Below are 17,266 nucleotides of genomic sequence, written 5' to 3' on the forward strand. Positions count from 1 at the left end.
TGTTCAGTACTGACCCAGCTGTGTGTGAGTGTGTGTTCAGTACTGACCCAGCTGTGTGTGAGGTGTGTTCAGTACTGACCCAGCTGTGTGTGAGGTGTGTTCAGTACTGACCCAGCGGTGTGTGAGTCTGTGTTCAGTACTGACCCAGCTGTGTGTGAGCCATGAGTGTGTGTTCTGTACTGACCCAGCTGTGTGTGAGTGTGTGTTCAGTACTGACCCAGCTGTGTGTGAGCCATGAGTGTGTGTTCTGTACTGACCCAGCTGTGTGTGAGTGTGTGTTCAGTACTGACCCAGCTGTGTGTGAGTGTGTGTTCAGTACTGACCCAGCTGTGTGTGAGTGTGTGTTCAGTACTGACCCAGCTGTGTGTGAGTGTGTGTTCAGTACTGACCCAGCTGTGTGTGAGTTTGTGTTCAGTACTGACCCAGCTGTGTGTGAGTGTGTGTTCAGCACTGACCCAGCTGTGTGTGAGCCATTAGTGTGTGTTCTGTACTGACCCAGCTGTGTGTGAGTGTGTGTTCAGTACTGACCCAGCTGTGTGTGAGGTGTGTTCAGTACTGACCCAGCTGTGTGTGAGGTGTGTTCAGTACTGACCCAGCTGTGTGTGAGTGTGTGTTCAGTACTGACCCAGCTGTGTGTGAGGTGTGTTCTGTACTGACCCAGCTGTCTGTGAGTGTGTGTTCAGTACTGACCCAGCTGTGTGTGAGTGTGTGTTCAGTACTGACCCAGCTGTGTGTGAGTGTGTGTTCTGTACTGACCCAGCTGTGTGTGAGGTGTGTTCAGTACTGACCCAGCTGTGTGTGAGGTGTGTTCAGTACTGACCCAGCTGTGTGTGAGTGTGTGTTCAGTACTGACCCAGCTGTGTGTGAGGTGTGTTCAGTACTGACCCAGCTGTGTGTGAGGTGTGTTCAGTACTGACCCAGCGGTGTGTGAGTCTGTGTTCAGTACTGACCCAGCTGTGTGTGAGCCATGAGTGTGTGTTCTGTACTGACCCAGCTGTGTGTGAGTGTGTGTTCAGTACTGACCCAGCTGTGTGTGAGCCATGAGTGTGTGTTCTGTACTGACCCAGCTGTGTGTGAGTGTGTGTTCAGTACTGACCCAGCTGTGTGTGAGTGTGTGTTCAGTACTGACCCAGCTGTGTGTGAGTGTGTTCAGTACTGACCCAGCTGTGTGTGAGTGTGTGTTCAGTACTGACCCAGCTGTGTGTGAGTGTGTGTTCAGCACTGACCCAGCTGTGTGTGAATGTGTGTTCAGTACTGACCCAGCTGTGTGTGAGTGTGTGTTCAGTACTGACCCAGCTGTGTGTGAGTGTGTGTTCAGCACTGACCCAGCTGTGTGTGAGTGTGTTCAGTACTGACCCAGCTGTGTGTGAGTGTGTGTTCTGTACTGACCCAGCTGTCTGTGAGTGTGTGTTCAGTACTGAACCAGCTGTGTGTGAGTGTGTGTTCAGTACTGACCCAGCTGTGTGTGAGTGTGTGTTCTGTACTGACCCAGCTGTGTGTGAGGTGTGTTCAGTACTGACCCAGCTGTGTGTGAGGTGTGTTCAGTACTGACCTAGCTGTGTGTGAGGTGTGTTCAGTACTGACCCAGCTGTGTGTGAGGTGTGTTCAGTACTGACCCAGCGGTGTGTGAGTCTGTGTTCAGTACTGACCCAGCTGTGTGTGAGCCATGAGTGTGTGTTCTGTACTGACCCAGCTGTGTGCGAGTGTGTGTTCAGTACTGACCCAGCTGTGTGTGAGCCATGAGTGTGTGTTCTGTACTGACCCAGCTGTGTGTGAGTGTGTGTTCAGTACTGACCCAGCTGTGTGTGAGTGTGTGTTCAGTACTGACCCAGCTGTGTGTGAGTGTGTTCAGTACTGACCCAGCTGTGTGTGAGTGTGTGTTCAGTACTGACCCAGCTGTGTGTGAGTGTGTGTTCAGTACTGACCCAGCTGTGTGTGAGTGTGTGTTCAGCACTGACCCAGCTGTGTGTGAGCCATGAGTGTGTGTTCTGTACTGACCCAGCTGTGTGTGAGTGTGTGTTTTCAGTACTGACCCAGCTCTGTGTGAGTGTGTTCAGTACTGACCCAGCTGTGTGTGAGGTGTGTTCAGTACTGACCCAGCTGTGTGTGAGTGTGTGTTCAGTACTGACCCAGCTGTGTGTGAGGTGTGTTTAGTACTGACCCAGCTGTGTGTGAGTGTGTGTTCAGTACTGACCCAGCTGTGTGTGAGGTGTGTTCAGTACTGACCCAGCTGTGTGTGAGTGTGTGTTCAGTACTGACCCAGCTGTGTGTGAGTGTGTGTTCAGTACTGACCCAGCTGTGTGTGAGTGTGTGTTCAGTACTGACCCAGCTGTGTGTGAGTATGTGTTCAGTACTGACCCAGCTGTGTGTGAGTGTGTGTTCAGTACTGACCCAGCTGTGTGTGAGGTGTGTTCAGTACTGACCCGGCTGTGTGTGAGGTGTGTGTTCAGTACTGACCCAGCTGTGTGTGAGTGTGTTCAGTACTGACCCAGCTGTGTGTGAGGTGTGTGTTCAGTACTGACCCAGCTGTGTGTGAGTGTGTGTTCTGTACTGACCCAGCTGTGTGTGAGGCGTGTTCAGTACTGACCCAGCTGTGTGTGAGTGTGTGTTCAGTACTGACCCAGCTGTGTGTGAGTATGTGTTCAGTACTGACCCAGCTGTGTGTGAGTGTGTGTTCAGTACTGACCCAGCTGTGTGTGAGGTGTGTTCAGTACTGACCCAGCTGTGTGTGAGGTGTGTTCAGTACTGACCCAGCTGTGTGTGAGGTGTGTTCAGTACTGACCCAGCTGTGTGTGAGGTGTGTTCAGTACTGACCCAGCTGTGAGTGAGGTGTGTTCAGTACTGACCCAGCTGTGTTTGAGTGTGTGTTCTGTACTGACCCAGCTGTGTGTGAGGTGTGTTCAGTACTGACCCAGCTGTGTGTGAGGTGTGTTCAGTACTGACCCAGCTGTGTGTGAGTGTGTTCAGTACTGACCCAGCTGTGTGTGAGTGTGTGTTCAGTACTGACCCAGCTGTGTGTGAGTGTGTTCAGTACTGACCCAGCTGTGTGTGAGGTGTGTTCAGTACTGACCCAGCTGTGTGTGAGGTGTGTTCAGTACTGACCCAGCTGTGTGTGAGTGTGTGTTCAGTACTGACCCAGCTGTGTGTGAGGTGTGTTTAGTACTGACCCAGCTGTGTGTGAGGTGTGTTCAGTACTGACCCAGCTGTGTGTGAGTGTGTGTTCAGTACTGACCCAGCTGTGTGTGAGTGTGTGTTCAGTACTGACCCAGCTGTGTGTGAGTGTGTGTTCAGTACTGACCCAGCTGTGTGTGAGCCATGAGTGTGTGTTCAGTACTGACCCAGCTGTGTGTGAGAATGTGTTCAGTACTGACCCAGCTGTGTGTGAGTGTGTGTTCAGTACTGACCCAGCTGTGTGTGAGGTGTGTTCAGTACTGACCCAGCTGTGTGTGAGTGTGTTCAGTACTGACCCAGCTGTGTGTGAGTGTGTGTTCAGTACTGACCCAGCTGTGTGTGAGTGTGTGTTCAGTACTGACCCAGCTGTGTGTGAGTGTGTGTTCAGTACTGACCCAGCTGTGTGTGAGTGTGTTCAGTACTGACCCAGCTGTGTGTAAGTGTGTTCAGTACTGACCCAGCTGTGTGTGAGGTGTGTTCAGTACTGACCCAGCTGTGTGTGAGGTGTGTTCAGTACTGACCCAGCTGTGTGTGAGTGTGTGTTCAGCACTGACCCAGCTGTGTGTGAGTGTGTGTTCAGCACTGACCCAGCTGTGTGTGAGTGTGTGTTCAGTACTGACCCAGCTGTGTTTGAGTGTGTGTTCAGTACTGACCCAGCTGTGTGTGAGGTGTGTTCAGTACTGACCCAGCTGTGTGTGAGGTGTGTTCAGTACTGACCCAGCTGTGTGTGAGTGTGTGTTCAGTACTGACCCAGCTGTGTGTGAGTATGTGTTCAGTACTGACCCAGCTGTGTGTGAGCCATGAGTGTGTGTTCAGTACTGACCCAGCTGTGTGTGAGGTGTGTTCAGTACTGACCCAGCTGTGTGTGAGTGTGTGTTCAGTACTGACCCAGCTCTGTGTGAGGTGTGTTCAGTACTGACCCAGCTGTGTGTGAGTGTGTGTTCAGTACTGACCCAGCTGTGTGTGAGGTGTGTTCAGTACTGACCCAGCTGTGTGTGAGTGTGTGTTCAGTACTGACCCAGCTGTGTGTGAGGTGTGTTCAGTACTGACCCAGCTGTGTGTGAGTGTGTGTTCAGTACTGACCCAGCTGTGTGTGAGGTGTGTTCAGTACTGACCCAGCTGTGTGTGAGTGTGTGTTCAGTACTGACCCAGCTGTGTGTGAGGTGTGTTCAGTACTGACCCATCTGTGTGTGAGGTGTGTTCAGTACTGACCCAGCTGTGTGTGAGGTGTGTTCAGTACTGACCCAGCTGTGTGTGAGGTGTGTTCAGTCCTGACCCAGCTGTGTGTGAGGTGTGTTCAGTACTGACCCAGCTGTGTGTGAGTGTGTGTTCAGTACTGACCCAGCTGTGTGTGAGGTGTGTTCAGTCCTGACCCAGCTGTGTGTGAGGTTTGTTCAGTACTTACCCAGCTGTGTGTGAGTGTGTGTTCAGTACTGACCCAGCTGTGTGTGAGTGTGTGTTCAGTACTGACCCAGCTGTGTGTGAGTGTGTGTTCAGTACTGACCCAGCTGTGTGTGAGTGTGTGTTCAGTACTGACCCAGCTGTGTGTGAGGTGTGTTCAGTACTGACCCAGCTGTGTGTGAGGTGTGTTCAGTACTGACCCAGCTGTGTGTGAGTGTGTGTTCAGTACTGACCCAGCTGTGTGTGAGTGTGTGTTCAGTACTGACCCAGCTGTGTGTGAGGTGTGTTCAGTACTGACCCAGCTGTGTGTGAGTGTGTGTTCAGTACTGACCCAGCTGTGTGTGAGGTGTGTTCAGTACTGACCCAGCTGTGTGTGAGGTGTGTTCAGTACTGACCCAGCTGTGTGTGAGTGTGTGTTCAGTACTGACCCAGCTGTGTGTGAGTGTGTGTTCAGTACTGACCCAGCTGTGTGTGAGTGTGTGTTCAGTACTGACCCAGCTGTGTGTGAGCCATGAGTGTGTGTTCAGTACTGACCCAGCTGTGTGTGAGGTGTGTTCAGTACTGACCCAGCTGTGTGTGAGTGTGTTCAGTACTGACCCAGCTGTGTGTGAGGTGTGTTCAGTACTGACCCAGCTGTGTGTGAGTGTGTGTTCAGTACTGACCCAGCTGTGTGTGAGGTGTGTTCAGTACTGACCCAGCTGTGTGTGAGGTGTGTTCAGTACTGACCCAGCTGTGTGTGAGGTGTGTTCAGTACTGACCCAGCTGTGTGTGAGTGTGTGTTCAGTACTGACCCAGCTCTGTGTGAAGTGTGTTCAGTACTGACCCAGCTGTGTGTGAGGTGTGTTCAGTACTGACCCAGCTGTGTGTGAGTGTGTGTTCAGTACTGACCCAGCTGTGTGTGAGTGTGTTCAGTACTGACCCAGCTGTGTGTGAGTGTGTGTTCAGTACTGACCCAGCTGTGTGTGAGTGTGTGTTCAGTACTGACCCAGCTGTGTGTGAGTGTGTGTTCAGTACTGACCCAGCTGTGTGTGAGTATGTGTTCAGTACTGACCCAGCTGTGTGTGAGTGTCTGTTCAGTACTGACCCAGCTGTGTGTGAGGTGTGTTCAGTACTGACCCAGCTGTGTGTGAGTGTGTTCAGTACTGACCCAGCTGTGTGTGAGTGTGTGTTCAGTACTGACCCAGCTGTGTGTGAGTGTGTGTTCAGTACTGACCCAGCTGTGTGTGAGTGTGTGTTCAGTACTGACCCAGCTGTGTGTGAGTGTGTTCAGTACTGACCCAGCTGTGTGTAAGTGTGTTCAGTACTGACCCAGCTGTGTGTGAGGTGTGTTCAGTACTGACCCAGCTGTGTGTGAGGTGTGTTCAGTACTGACCCAGCTGTGTGTGAGTGTGTGTTCAGCACTGACCCAGCTGTGTGTGAGTGTGTGTTCAGCACTGACCCAGCTGTGTGTGAGTGTGTGTTCAGTACTGACCCAGCTGTGTTTGAGTGTGTGTTCAGTACTGACCCAGCTGTGTGTGAGGTGTGTTCAGTACTGACCCAGCTGTGTGTGAGGTGTGTTCAGTACTGACCCAGCTGTGTGTGAGTGTGTGTTCAGTACTGACCCAGCTGTGTGTGAGTGTGTGTTCAGTACTGACCCAGCTGTGTGTGAGTATGTGTTCAGTACTGACCCAGCTGTGTGTGAGCCATGAGTGTGTGTTCAGTACTGACCCAGCTGTGTGTGAGGTGTGTTCAGTACTGACCCAGCTGTGTGTGAGTGTGTGTTCAGTACTGACCCAGCTCTGTGTGAGGTGTGTTCAGTACTGACCCAGCTGTGTGTGAGTGTGTGTTCAGTACTGACCCAGCTGTGTGTGAGGTGTGTTCAGTACTGACCCAGCTGTGTGTGAGTGTGTGTTCAGTACTGACCCAGCTGTGTGTGAGGTGTGTTCAGTACTGACCCAGCTGTGTGTGAGTGTGTGTTCAGTACTGACCCAGCTGTGTGTGAGGTGTGTTCAGTACTGACCCAGCTGTGTGTGAGGTGTGTTCAGTACTGACCCAGCTGTGTGTGAGGTGTGTTCAGTACTGACCCAGCTGTGTGTGAGGTGTGTTCAGTCCTGACCCAGCTGTGTGTGAGGTGTGTTCAGTACTGACCCAGCTGTGTGTGAGTGTGTGTTCAGTACTGACCCAGCTGTGTGTGAGGTGTGTTCAGTCCTGACCCAGCTGTGTGTGAGGTTTGTTCAGTACTTACCCAGCTGTGTGTGAGTGTGTGTTCAGTACTGACCCAGCTGTGTGTGAGTGTGTGTTCAGTACTGACCCAGCTGTGTGTGAGTGTGTGTTCAGTACTGACCCAGCTGTGTGTGAGTGTGTGTTCAGTACTGACCCAGCTGTGTGTGAGGTGTGTTCAGTACTGACCCAGCTGTGTGTGAGGTGTGTTCAGTACTGACCCAGCTGTGTGTGAGTGTGTGTTCAGTACTGACCCAGCTGTGTGTGAGTGTGTGTTCAGTACTGACCCAGCTGTGTGTGAGGTGTGTTCGGTACTGACCCAGCTGTGTGTGAGTGTGTGTTCGGTACTTACCCAGCTGTGTGTGAGTGTGTGTTCAGTACTGACCCAGCTGTGTGTGAGGTGTGTTCAGTACTGACCCAGCTGTGTGTGAGTGTGTGTTCAGTACTGACCCAGCTGTGTGTGAGTGTGTGTTCAGCACTGACCCAGCTGTGTGTGAGTGTGTGTTCAGCACTGACCCAGCTGTGTGTGAGTGTGTGTTCAGTACTGACCCAGCTGTGTGTGAGTGTGTGTTCAGTACTGACCCAGCTGTGTGTGAGGTGTGTTCAGTACTGACCCAGCTGTGTGTGAGTGTGTGTTCAGTACTGACCCAGCTGTGTGTGAGTGTGTGTTCAGTACTGACCCAGCTGTGTGTGAGGTGTGTTCAGTACTGACCCAGCTGTGTGTGAGTGTGTGTCTGACCCAGCTGTGTGTGAGGTGTGTTCAGTACTGACCCAGCTGTGTGTGAGTGTGTTCAGTACTGACCCAGCTGTGTGTGAGTGTGTGTTCAGTACTGACCCAGCTGTGTGTGAGTGTGTTCAGTACTGACCCAGCTGTGTGTGAGGTGTGTTCTGTACTGACCCAGCTGTGTGTGAGTGTGTGTTCAGTACTGACCCAGCTGTGTGTGAGTGTGTTCAGTACTGACCCAGCTGTGTGTGAGGGTGTGTTCAGTACTGACCCAGCTGTGTGTGAGTGTGTTCAGTACTGACCCAGCTGTGTGTGAGTGTGTGTTCAGTACTGACCCAGCTGTGTGTGTGAGTGTGTTCAGTACTGACCCAGCTGTGTGTGAGTGTGTGTTCAGTACTGACCCAGCTGTGTGTGAGTGTGTGTTCAGTACTGACCCAGCTGTGTGTGAGTGTGTTCAGTACTGACCCAGCTGTGTGTGAGGTGTGTTCAGTACTGACCCAGCTGTGTGTGAGTGTGTGTTCAGTACTGACCCAGCTGTGTGTGAGGTGTGTTCAGTACTGACCCAGCTGTGTGTGAGTGTGTGTTCAGTACTGACCCAGCTGTGTGTGAGGTGTGTTCAGTACTGACCCAGCTGTGTGTGAGTGTGTTCAGTACTGACCCAGCTGTGTGTGAGGTGTGTTCAGTACTGACCCAGCTGTGTGTGAGGTGTGTTCAGTACTGACCCAGCTGTGTGTGAGGTGTGTTCAGTACTGACCCAGCTGTGTGTGAGTGTGTGTTCGGTACTTACCCAGCTGTGTGTGAGTGTGTGTTCAGTACTGACCCAGCTGTGTGTGAGGTGTGTTCAGTACTGACCCAGCTGTGTGTGAGGTGTGTTCAGTACTGACCCAGCTGTGTGTGAGGTGTGTTCAGTACTGACCCAGCTGTGTGTGAGTGTGTGTTCGGTACTTACCCAGCTGTGTGTGAGTGTGTGTTCAGTACTGACCCAGCTGTGTGTGAGGTGTGTTCAGTACTGACCCAGCTGTGTGTGAGGTGTGTTCAGTACTGACCCAGCTGTGTGTGAGGTGTGTTCAGTACTGACCCAGCTGTGTGTGAGTGTGTTCAGTACTGACCCAGCTGTGTGTGAGTGTGTGTTCAGTACTGACCCAGCTGTGTGTGAGTGTGTGTTCAGTACTGACCCAGCTGTGTGTGAGGTGTGTTCAGTACTGACCCAGCTGTGTGTGAGTGTGTGTTCAGTACTGACCCAGCTGTGTGTGAGGTGTGTTCAGTACTGACCCAGCTGTGTGTGAGGTGTGTTCAGTACTGACCCAGCTGTGTGTGAGGTGTGTTCAGTACTGACCCAGCTGTGTGTGAGGTGTGTTCAGTACTGACCCAGCTGTGTGTGAGTGTGTGTTCAGTACTGACCCAGCTGTGTGTGAGGTGTGTTCAGTACTGACCCAGCTGTGTGTGAGTGTGTGTTCGGTACCTACCCAGCTGTGTGTGAGTGTGTGTTCAGTACTGACCCAGCTGTGTGTGAGGTGTGTTCAGTACTGACCCAGCTGTGTGTGAGTGTGTGTTCAGTACTGACCCAGCTGTGTGTGAGTGTGTGTTCAGTACTGACCCAGCTGTGTGTGAGGTGTGTTCAGTACTGACCCAGCTGTGTGTGAGTGTGTTCAGTACTGACCCAGCTGTGTGTGAGTGTGTGTTCAGTACTGACCCAGCTGTGTGTGAGGTGTGTTCAGTACTGACCCAGCTGTGTGTGAGTGTGTGTTCAGTACTGACCCAGCTGTGTGTGAGGTGTGTTCAGTACTGACCCAGCTGTGTGTGAGGTGTGTTCAGTACTGACCCAGCTGTGTGTGAGGTGTGTTCAGTACTGACCCAGCTGTGTGTGAGTGTGTGTTCAGTACTGACCCAGCTGTGTGTGAGGTGTGTTCAGTACTGACCCAGCTGTGTGTGAGTGTGTGTTCGGTACCTACCCAGCTGTGTGTGAGTGTGTGTTCAGTACTGACCCAGCTGTGTGTGAGGTGTGTTCAGTACTGACCCAGCTGTGTGTGAGTGTGTGTTCAGTACTGACCCAGCTGTGTGTGAGGTGTGTTCAGTACTGACCCAGCTGTGTGTGAGTGTGTTCAGTACTGACCCAGCTGTGTGTGAGTGTGTGTTCAGTACTGACCCAGCTGTGTGTGAGGTGTGTTCAGTACTGACCCAGCTGTGTGTGAGGTGTGTTCAGTACTGACCCAGCTGTGTGTGAGGTGTGTTCAGTACTGACCCAGCTGTGTGTGAGGTGTGTTCAGTACTGACCCAGCTGTGTGTGAGGTGTGTTCAGTACTGACCCAGCTGTGTGTGAGGTGTGTTCAGTACTGACCCAGCTGTGTGTGAGGTGTGTTCAGTACTGACCCAGCTGTGTGTGAGTGTGTGTTCAGTACTGACCCAGCTGTGTGTGAGGTGTGTTCAGTACTGACCCAGCTGTGTGTGAGTGTGTGTTCAGTACTGACCCAGCTGTGTGTGAGTGTGTGTTCAGTACTGACCCAGCTGTGTGTGAGTTTGTGTTCAGTACTGACCCAGCTGTGTGTGAGTGTGTGTTCAGCACTGACCCAGCTGTGTGTGAGCCATGAGTGTGTGTTCAGTACTGACCCAGCTGTGTGTGAGTGTGTGTTCAGCACTGACCCAGCTGTGTGTGAGTGTGTGTTCAGTACTGACCCAGCTGTGTTTGAGTGTGTGTTCAGTACTGACCCAGCTGTGTGTGAGGTGTGTTCAGTACTGACCCAGCTGTGTGTGAGGTGTGTTCAGTACTGACCCAGCTGTGTGTGAGTGTGTGTTCAGTACTGACCCAGCTGTGTGTGAGTGTGTGTTCAGTACTGACCCAGCTGTGTGTGAGTTTGTGTTCAGTACTGACCCAGCTGTGTGTGAGTGTGTGTTCAGCACTGACCCAGCTGTGTGTGAGCCATGAGTGTGTGTTCAGTACTGACCCAGCTGTGTGTGAGTGTGTGTTCAGCACTGACCCAGCTGTGTGTGAGTGTGTGTTCAGTACTAACCCAGCTGTGTTTGAGTGTGTGTTCAGTACTGACCCAGCTGTGTGTGAGGTGTGTTCAGTACTGACCCAGCTGTGTGTGAGTGTGTTCAGTACTGACCCAGCTGTGTGTGAGTGTGTGTTCAGTACTGACCCAGCTGTGTGTGAGTGTGTTCAGTACTGACCCAGCTTTGTGTGAGTGTGTGTTCAGTACTGACCCAGCTGTGTGTGAGTGTGTGTTCAGTACTGACCCAGCTGTGTGTGAGTGTGTGTTCAGCACTGACCCAGCTGTGTGTAAGTGTGTGTTCAGTACTGACCCAGCTGTGTTTGAGTGTGTGTTCAGTACTGACCCAGCTGTGTGTGAGTGTGTGTTCAGTACTGACCCAGCTGTGTGTGAGTGTGTGTCTGACCCAGCTGTGTGTGAGGTGTGTTCAGTACTGACCCAGCTGTGTGTGAGTGTGTTCAGTACTGACCCAGCTGTGTGTGAGTGTGTGTTCAGTACTGACCCAGCTGTGTGTGAGTGTGTTCAGTACTGACCCAGCTGTGTGTGAGCCATGAGGTCGGCCAGCACGGTGGCCGCTGAAGCAGAGGTGGCGTTGGAGTGGTGGGCTCTTCCTCCGGGGTGTGATGAGGTGGAGGAGGCGGACGAGGAGGTGGACGAGCCCTGGATGACCCGGTTGAACCAGTGCTCCACGCTCGGGTGCGCCTGGTACGGGGACGAGGAGCAGATCCGCCCCTGCCGGCGCAGCGACCCCTCGTCTTCTGACGCCGACGACGTGTCTGTGAGGCAGGAACAGCGGGTGAGAAGATAACACAGGCACTTCCCTTTTCCTCATCACTTCTGCTGTGTTGTTAATATGCTTTAAGACACACCATGAGTAAGTTCATAAGTCGACAGCATTGCTGAGTATTTTCTCCTTAAATCTGCAGTGAACCAAAGACAGTCTCAAAAACACGGTTTGAAATCGCTGGTGTTTCTGACGTCACAAACGACCTTGTAACCAATCAGATCAACGTGTGATCGTCAACCAGTGGATCTCTGAGCTGAGGGAGTGAGTGGAGGCGGGGCTCATTTGCATATTCATAGAACCACGCATACTAAATGAGGCAAGGGTGTCAAGTTACATTCAAGCTATTTTAAGGAGTGAAGAATTTTATTTTCAAGGAAAAAACTTTTAAATATGTCATTTTGGTGATTAAAGATGAGTTTTAAGGGATAAAATGATCGACTACAGGGGGACTTTAAGTTCCTAGCAGAGAATCACTTTATTAATCGGATCCAGTAATGTGTCACAAGCACTGTCACATTTCTTTCCGTCTTTATTTTGAACAATATATTTATTGTTTTATCATTTCACTTTTTTTTTGCTTAAAAAGTTTTTCATACATCTCTTTAATTTAAATGCAACTTGGTTGGATATTCTGTCATCTAATGTAACGAAATGCACTACATTTTTAAAGTTACGTTTACACGACAACGATTTACTAAAAACAGACATTTTTTTCCTTCGCGTTTTTCGTGTACAGACGACAACGTTCTCACAGATATTTGTAAAGAAACTTTGGGTAACACTTTATTTTACAGTGTCCTTGTTTCATATGTTACATGTACTTACCATAGTAATAACAATAAATTATGCATAATTACATGCAACTAACCCTCAACCAAACCCTGACCCTATAGTAAGTGCATGTAGTTGCTTAATATTACTCAGAACTTAAATATATAATTACACTGTAACAATGACACCTTAAAATAAAGTGTAACTAAACTTTGTAAAGAAACAGTACGCACCAATAGATTGAACATTTAATATGCACAAATTCACGATTTTGTAGTTTACACAAAGACCATAACGGTATCGCTTTCAAAAACTTGCACTTTGAAGCCCATTTTCAAAAGTTTGAGTTTTCATCCCTCAAAACGCCGCTGTCGTGTAAATGAACAGTGAAAACGCATAAAAATATTCCTATTTTAAGTCTAAAAGGGTGTTGTGTAAATGGACCCTGAGTCTGACTTAATCATCCGAATGCTTTGTGGGTCCACTCACTGACTGTACAGTCAAAAATCTTCTCAAAGCTTCCATCATAAACCCCAGGAGGACTGATATATGAGCGCTATGGAAGAGAAAGTTTTCAGTCCAGACCCAAATATGACTTTGGTGAGATCTGCGGGGGAAATACATATGATGTAATGCTCATGTGGTCAGAGGCAGAGCATGTGAGGCCTGCAGTTATGATGACATCACTTTCCATATTATAAATACATTATAAATGTTACGCCATAGAAAATAACAGATGTCCGACAAATAATGAATAAAATATGTAGCTAAACCTTCTGTACTATTTCATCACTCAAACTGTGTGCTGCGGTGTAAAGAGTGTAACAACAGAGAGAAAACGATATTTAAAAGAGATTCACGATTAATTGACTCTATTAGAAAAGTATAATTATCATTAACCCATTACCAATAATGATCTGCTGTTTGCCAGTTCACTTACATTTCAATTTTTAGACGTTCTGCAGCAAACAGCTACGATAGATATGATATATGATAGAAATATGATAGAAGGAATTGCGAGGCCTTTAAATGTAAAATTGTGGTATTTATTGTCCAAAATGCCAAAAGTCATATCTCACACAACAAGTCACATGATTTGAGGTACAACCGTGTGAAACGAGTTACTAAATGGCGTTTAATGCTTTAGCATGTAATACTCTATTACTTACATTCCATAAAAGTTGCTTTTCAATGTTGATGGATTATTTTAATCATCAAACACACAGAAACGAACAGAGAAAAGACGGGCAGAGGAGCGAGAGGCTGACTGCCGGACGCCTGTGGGTATAGCAGATCTGTGTGACATTAATCATGCATTAATCACCCGCGGGGAGCAATTACTGTACAGCGTGTCCAGACAATTAACAGACACTGAGCAACAAACAGTCATGCGTTAAACATGAAAGGCGTTATCCTAGTGTGTGTGTGTGTGTACTGATGAAGGAGAAGGATCTGCCTCCACTCGTGTGTGTGTGTGTGTACTGATGAAGGAGAAGGATCTGCCTCCACTCGTGTGTGTGTGTGTCTGATACATGTGACGATCAGCGCAACACACACACAACTCACATATGAAACTCAAGCTTGTTATGAAGATGAAGATGATGAAGATTTAGAGAACAAGGTACCCTCAGATCAATATGATATAAATATCAATATACACAATATCTACTCAAAATTAAGTGACATACACTACCGTTCAAAAGTTTGGGGTCAGTAAGGAAATTAATATTTTCATCCAGCAAGGATGCATTAAATTGATCAAAAGATTTCTATTTCAAATAAATGCTGTCATAAATGTGTCTTGAGCATCAGATCATCATATTAGAGTGATTTCTGAAGGATCATGTGACACTGAAGACTGGAGTAATGATGCTGAACATTCAGCTTTGCTCACAGGAATAATAATTATAATACTATTGTAAAGAACTAATTATAAATATAGAAATAGTTATCCAGTATATTTTGGAGCTGAAACAGTTTTGCTGATCAGAATGTTTCAGTCAATTCCCTCTCGAAAGGAAAGCATGTTTAATGATCTAAGAAGAGCCTCGTGAAAACTAGAACTATATTAATTGTATTCTCACAGCATGTCCTCCGGCACTCGGAGAGTAACCTTGACACAGATTCAGGAGAGAGAAGCTGACAATGACAAGGAGGAGACCGAAATGAACTGAAATGAGTCGATGTGTCAAGAAACACACTTAACAACCTAACTGGCAACCTGAGCTTTAAAACAGAAGTGATTCTTCTAAAAGCTCTCTCTCAGTGTGTGTGTGTCTCTGAGACCGGGACACCGCAGACATCGCCAGGAACGCCAGGGAAAGTGGGACATTTCTCAAGCTGGTCAGATCCAGACAGAAGCAGAATCCAGTCACACACACTGTTCTGTAGAGAGGGACGAGTCTGGTCACATACACACCACATCAACGACACAGACTCCACTGGGTCTCGCACGTCACATGACCGATTGCATCAGGGGACGAGTGATTAGAGCATATGTAGCATGAGCAATTAACGCCATTTTCAGAGGCTTTGGAAGTCATATTGACCTTTTATGATACTTCATGGTGCTTTTTGTTCTGTTTTGGAGATTGACAGCATGTAGACACTACACACTTTAACATGTAGGGCCTATGAAATTTATTAATATTTCAGGTTTTTTTTTTTTTTTTTTTTAAGTTTTAATGGCAAGTTTTTATAAGCATGTCTAATTAATTGAAATATCTTTATATTTATGCAATTTAACAACAAATTATTAAAAGTTTAAGAAATTTTTTATTTTTGACATTTTCGAATCAATTGAATGATTTATTAAATATTTTACAATAATAGGGCCTTGTGGAATGTTTTATCTTTTCAGAAAATCTGTTTAATTTTTCTGAATTTATACAAATTTATTGTCAAAAATGGTGTTAATATATTCATCTAAAATGCCATTCTGTGTCATTCCACGTTATATAGTAAATTCCATTTTTATGACTGGATTCCATGATTCCATCCGCATTTTCTACATCACGGATATCATAATGCCAAAAATACGGCATCATTATTCTTCAAAATATCCTGTCCTGCAGGTCTGAAGCATTAATGAGTAAACGACAGATTTTTCATTTTGGGGTTTCTTTAAGACCCGCCTCAAGAATGAAGCGAGAGGGCAAGAGTGGGGCATCTGACAGGCCAGATGGGTTATCAGATCATCTCCGTCGGGGCAGTCAGACAGCTTTAGTGCATTACTGCGTCCATGCAGGGCACAAAAGACTTAGCGGACCATGACCAATTCCCACAGGGAGCGACCCTGAATGGCTCCCGTTATGCTGATCTGACCCCACCCTTGAACCTTTAATCCCGGTGACCTTTCCCTGACTTCATCATTCTGACCGAAGAGTGTATCCGCACACCAAGACTCTGAAACTCGTTAGCGTTAAACAAACACTGCCATAATGTAATCCATATTGACGGACAAAGCAAAGACGTTACACAAACATGAGGTGTGAGAGATGAGCTTATCTGACCACAGGATGCAATAATGTGCCATCATTAAGAAATCATCAGACATCACGAAATAAACTGTGAAAGGCCAAATATAGTCTTACTGATATAACAACATCAACACAGATGATACAAAACAAAATAACCAATAGGACAGATAAATCATGGATTTGAATGCATGAAACTCTTCCAGGTAGCTAATTGTTGCTGTTTTTATCCAAGCCAATCGATCTCTACCCATGCAACCTTATTTATTCCTGTCCTGTTTTCTGTCCCTCCTCCTCCCCAGCACCACCTGTCTAGATCAGCAACTCATGCCAAAACTACATGTGTGTCCTGTGTTTCCCCCGTTCTTTGTGTATTTGGTTCAGTCCTGTTTCCATTTTTCCGCTCCTCGTTACTGTTTAGTTAATTCACCTGTTTACCTGTCGTTATCAGTTCATTTGCCCCAGCTGTGCCTTGTTTCCCCAATCTGTTCCATGTGTATTTAAACCCTGTGTTCTCCCTCACTCCTGGTCGGTTATCGTTTGTGTGTGGTGCGTAAAGTGTTAAAGAGTTTTGTCATTAAAAGACCATTATTATCATCCTCCTTCGTCTTCAGCCTACTTCCACTACCACGTTACGTAACACAACCTACACTCTTTTCTCATCAATTGTCTCATTGCATCCTCCAAGGTTACATGGAGGGCAGCTTGAGGTTTCATTCTCCTGCTTCTCAGGTTGATCTCCTGAGAAAAAGGAACCAGTAATCTCACATACATGTCCTATTGAGCTTCAGAAGAGATCTTAATAATATCTCAAACTGTGCTCAGATTTGCCAAAGTACCAAAGTCTGCCATCAAAAGTCAAAGATTTCAATGTGAACTCAAACATTTTGCAACAAAATGGAACTAAACCGTTGAAAACTGAACCAAATGAAATACCTTTCTGTACTGTTACTGTACAGTATGTCAACAAGTGCATCTTTTTTATTTCTCCTAAGGAATTCAGTTAACACTTAAAAGATTCAAAGTCACATGAGCTATGAAAAAAGATGTTGTCAGTCTCTTATACCCCAAAATAAGGTAAGATCCATTTTGTATTAGCTAAATATTGTGTGTTAAACTAAATGCAATACTCAAATAGCTAAATATGCACCCAGTGGGTCAATAAAGCTGGAGCTCTGTTAAACATCTCCATATGCATGCGTGTGGGAAGGTGGTCTGGGAACTGAGTGGTCAGGAGCAGTTTGCTTCGAGTAAATAATGAGGCTATTATTCAGAAAACTATGCATTGTTCTCTCAAGACTCAGAAGATCAAAACATCCCCTGCTGAAAAACCCAGCATTGCTGGTCACCAGCATAAGGTGTGTTCTTCATGCTGGGATCAACAGGGAAGGCTGGATGCTGGTCAACCGCACGGCCTGCAAACCAGCTCAGTTTTCCTTGAGACCATCATGATTATGAAGATTTAAATATTCATGCTTCACCAGTTAGACCAGCACTATACCATGTATACATATGTGTGTGTGTGTGTGTGTTTTACCTGGAGGAGTGCATGCTTCAACTGAGGACTGCACTAGAACAGAGCGTCTCTTCGAGGGCATCGGCATCTTTCTCTCTTTATACTTTGACAAGGCTGCTTGTACTGCTTCTGTATGAAGGTCTGTGGGGACACAGATAGCGGCAACATTAGATGAGATAGAAAACTACCGTAAGACATCACATTTACTGCACGTAACGAAGCACCGAAGTCACC

General features: G+C 47.6%; 1 protein-coding gene across 1 annotated transcript in view; it reads right to left on the minus strand.

The window, feature by feature from the left end:
• The window catches only part of dip2a (disco-interacting protein 2 homolog A), a 98,521-nt gene that overhangs the window by 76,527 nt on the left and 4,728 nt on the right, over nt 1–17,266 (minus strand). The window contains exons 2-3 of the mRNA XM_056268442.1: nt 17,054–17,173; nt 11,016–11,258 (exon numbers count right to left, since the gene is read on the minus strand). Coding sequence (XP_056124417.1) covers nt 11,016–11,258; nt 17,054–17,120 — 310 coding nt within the window. The 5' untranslated portion in view covers nt 17,121–17,173. The remainder of the gene's footprint in view (nt 1–11,015; nt 11,259–17,053; nt 17,174–17,266) is intronic.

This window comes from Rhinichthys klamathensis, unplaced genomic scaffold (assembly GCF_029890125.1).
Source record: "Rhinichthys klamathensis goyatoka isolate OS25496 unplaced genomic scaffold, OSU_Roscu_1.1 h1tg000272l_1, whole genome shotgun sequence".
In the NCBI taxonomy this organism is placed as follows: Eukaryota; Metazoa; Chordata; class Actinopteri; order Cypriniformes; family Leuciscidae; genus Rhinichthys; species Rhinichthys klamathensis.